Below are 2,458 nucleotides of genomic sequence, written 5' to 3' on the forward strand. Positions count from 1 at the left end.
TATTGGTTGTTGAACAGGAGACGTCTCTTACGTCCTAAAACCAGCCTCTGGAGACATCTCTTACGTCCTAAAACCAGCCTCTGGAGACTCCAACAGCTGAAACCTGTGCCTGAGACACTCTACATTGAAGTCTCGTCACAAATCTTCGGTCTGAACTGGACTTTAGTCTTTGAAGAACTGGTGTAATGTAGCATGATGTAACGTGTCTGTCTCTGCCCCTACCAGGACAGCAGAGAGTTGAGGTAGTCGGGGGTGGTGGGGTCGGGACTGAGCGGAGGAGACGTGACGTAGGCGGCCGCCTTGGCCCAGTTCTTGCTCCAGTAATGAGTCCCATCCGTACCCAAGCTGGCCGATATGGGCTCTCCGTAAACCACAGCACCTACGGGAGGGAAAGGCATTAACTCGACGAGTGAAGCCAAAACACCTGGATCGCTCCCAAAATGTAGCAAAAAAAGTCACAAATATTAATATAACAGAGTAAAATACTAAATTTATTTCCAGTGTCTAACGCGTTAACTTGTTCCAAACTGGTCTTTTTTCCTAATTCTTATTTTTTTAATGATGGTACTGAAACTGATACCGTTGCTATTTTTAAGAGCTCGTGGTATTACCGCCTAACCCTAAGTTCTAATTCCCAAAACTACAGTTTTAAAGAAAATCAAAACTAATCAATTGATGAAAGTCTCATGTTGTCCTCATGTTGTCCTCATGTTGCCCTCATGTTGCCCTCATGTTGCCCTGCGGCACCGCAATGTTTGAAATAAACCGTCACCATCGCCAACCAGCCCTAACGTACGCCACCGGCTCGTCATCACAGGTGCATGAGCAAGAATCCAAAGTGCTGATGCATATCAGCCACATCGCAAGGAAAGAGGGTGAGAAGTTCCAATTTAGATAACCTAATCGTCTCTGTGTATGTTCCTACTGCACACCTGTGGCTGCCATCTTGGAAAAATAAAGATGATAAACTCCTTTTATTTTGCGTTTTGAGAAATAATAACACATCTCCCTCAAGGAGCCCAAAAAAAAAAGAAAAATAAACCATATATTTCTCTTTTTTTTTTTTTAAATATCCCTTCTTCATTTTTTTGTCCTGTTTTTTCTCTGTAGACGTATAGAAAAATGCCCCAAATCACAAATAATATGAATGTTACGCAATGTTGCATTACATTTATGACAGTTTTTGTTTTTTTTACGCTTTTTTAAAGGTCTAAGAAAGGAAAATAAATTGAGTGAAAGATATAAATAGAATAACATAAATTAACTTTTAACCCTTGTCTTGTCTTTCCGTCAAAATTGAAAATCAACACTTTTTTTTACGTTTTTGTCCCTTTTTTTTCAACACTTTTGACCCTGTTTTCAATGTTTGGCCCTTTTTTTGACGTTTTCAACACTACGTAACACTAACCTTATATAACTTATTTTACAGTATATTTTGGAAATGATGTCAATAACTCATCTTTTATAGGAAATTATACCTAATGTTTTGAGTTACAAAAGAAGAAAATTAGGAATTATTGAGACTAAAATTAAAGGAATGGATGTTGATGATAATCACATGACTGGAATATGTCAACTTTTACTCAACCCTATTAAACAACACTTCACTTGTTTACAATGCTATAAAATAGAATAAGACCCAAAATTATGAAAGTAGAGATTTGTACTTGGCAAAGAGCGTTGGAACATCACTCATGTTATTTTGGGGAATTAAACAAAGAACATTGATATAGACAACATGGGACAACATGAGGACAACATGAGGACAACATGAAGACAACATGAGGCAACATGAGGTCAACATGAGAACACATGAGGACAACATGAGGGCACATGAGACGACATGACGACAACATGAGGGCACAGAGGGCAACATGAGACGGCAAAATGAGGGCAAATGAAGACAACATGAGATTCAGAGGACAACATGAAGACAACAAGAGGCGACATGAGGACGACATGGGCAACATGAGGGCAACATGAGGACGACATGAGGACGACATGAGGACGAATGAGGACAACATGAAGCCACAGGGCAACATGAGGGAACTGGGCAAATAGGGCAACATGAGAAGACTGACAGCCGGACGACATGAGACGACAAATGAGGACGAAAAAAAACCCAATGAGGGCAACATGAGGACAACACATGGGGGCACAACATGAGGACAACAAGAGGACAAACCGGGGGCAACATGAAGACAACATGAAGACAACCTGGGGGCAACCATAAAAGACACAAGAGGACACCTGGGGCACAACCTGGGGGCAACATGGAAGACAACCTGAGGAGCACATGAGTGGCAACCACATGAAGCATAAAAACATGAAGACAACATGAGACACATGAGGACAAATGAGGACAACATGAGGACAACATGAGGGCAACATGAAGGCAACATGAAGACAACATGAAACAACATGAAGACACCATGAATACAACCTGAGGACAACATGG

At 41.0% G+C, this 2,458-nt stretch overlaps 1 protein-coding gene across 1 annotated transcript in view; it reads right to left on the reverse strand.

Annotated features, from left to right (window-relative positions):
* dpysl2a (dihydropyrimidinase like 2a) overlaps nucleotides 1–2,458 on the reverse strand; it is a gene marked incomplete in the record, with an annotated part of 33,677 nt that overhangs the window by 15,797 nt on the left and 15,422 nt on the right. Inside the window, 1 exon segment of the mRNA XM_032511657.1 lies at nucleotides 223–379. Coding sequence (XP_032367548.1) covers nucleotides 223–379 — 157 coding nt within the window.

The sequence above is a fragment of the Etheostoma spectabile genome, unplaced genomic scaffold (genome assembly GCF_008692095.1).
Source record: "Etheostoma spectabile isolate EspeVRDwgs_2016 unplaced genomic scaffold, UIUC_Espe_1.0 scaffold431, whole genome shotgun sequence".
NCBI classification, from domain to species: Eukaryota; Metazoa; Chordata; class Actinopteri; order Perciformes; family Percidae; genus Etheostoma; species Etheostoma spectabile.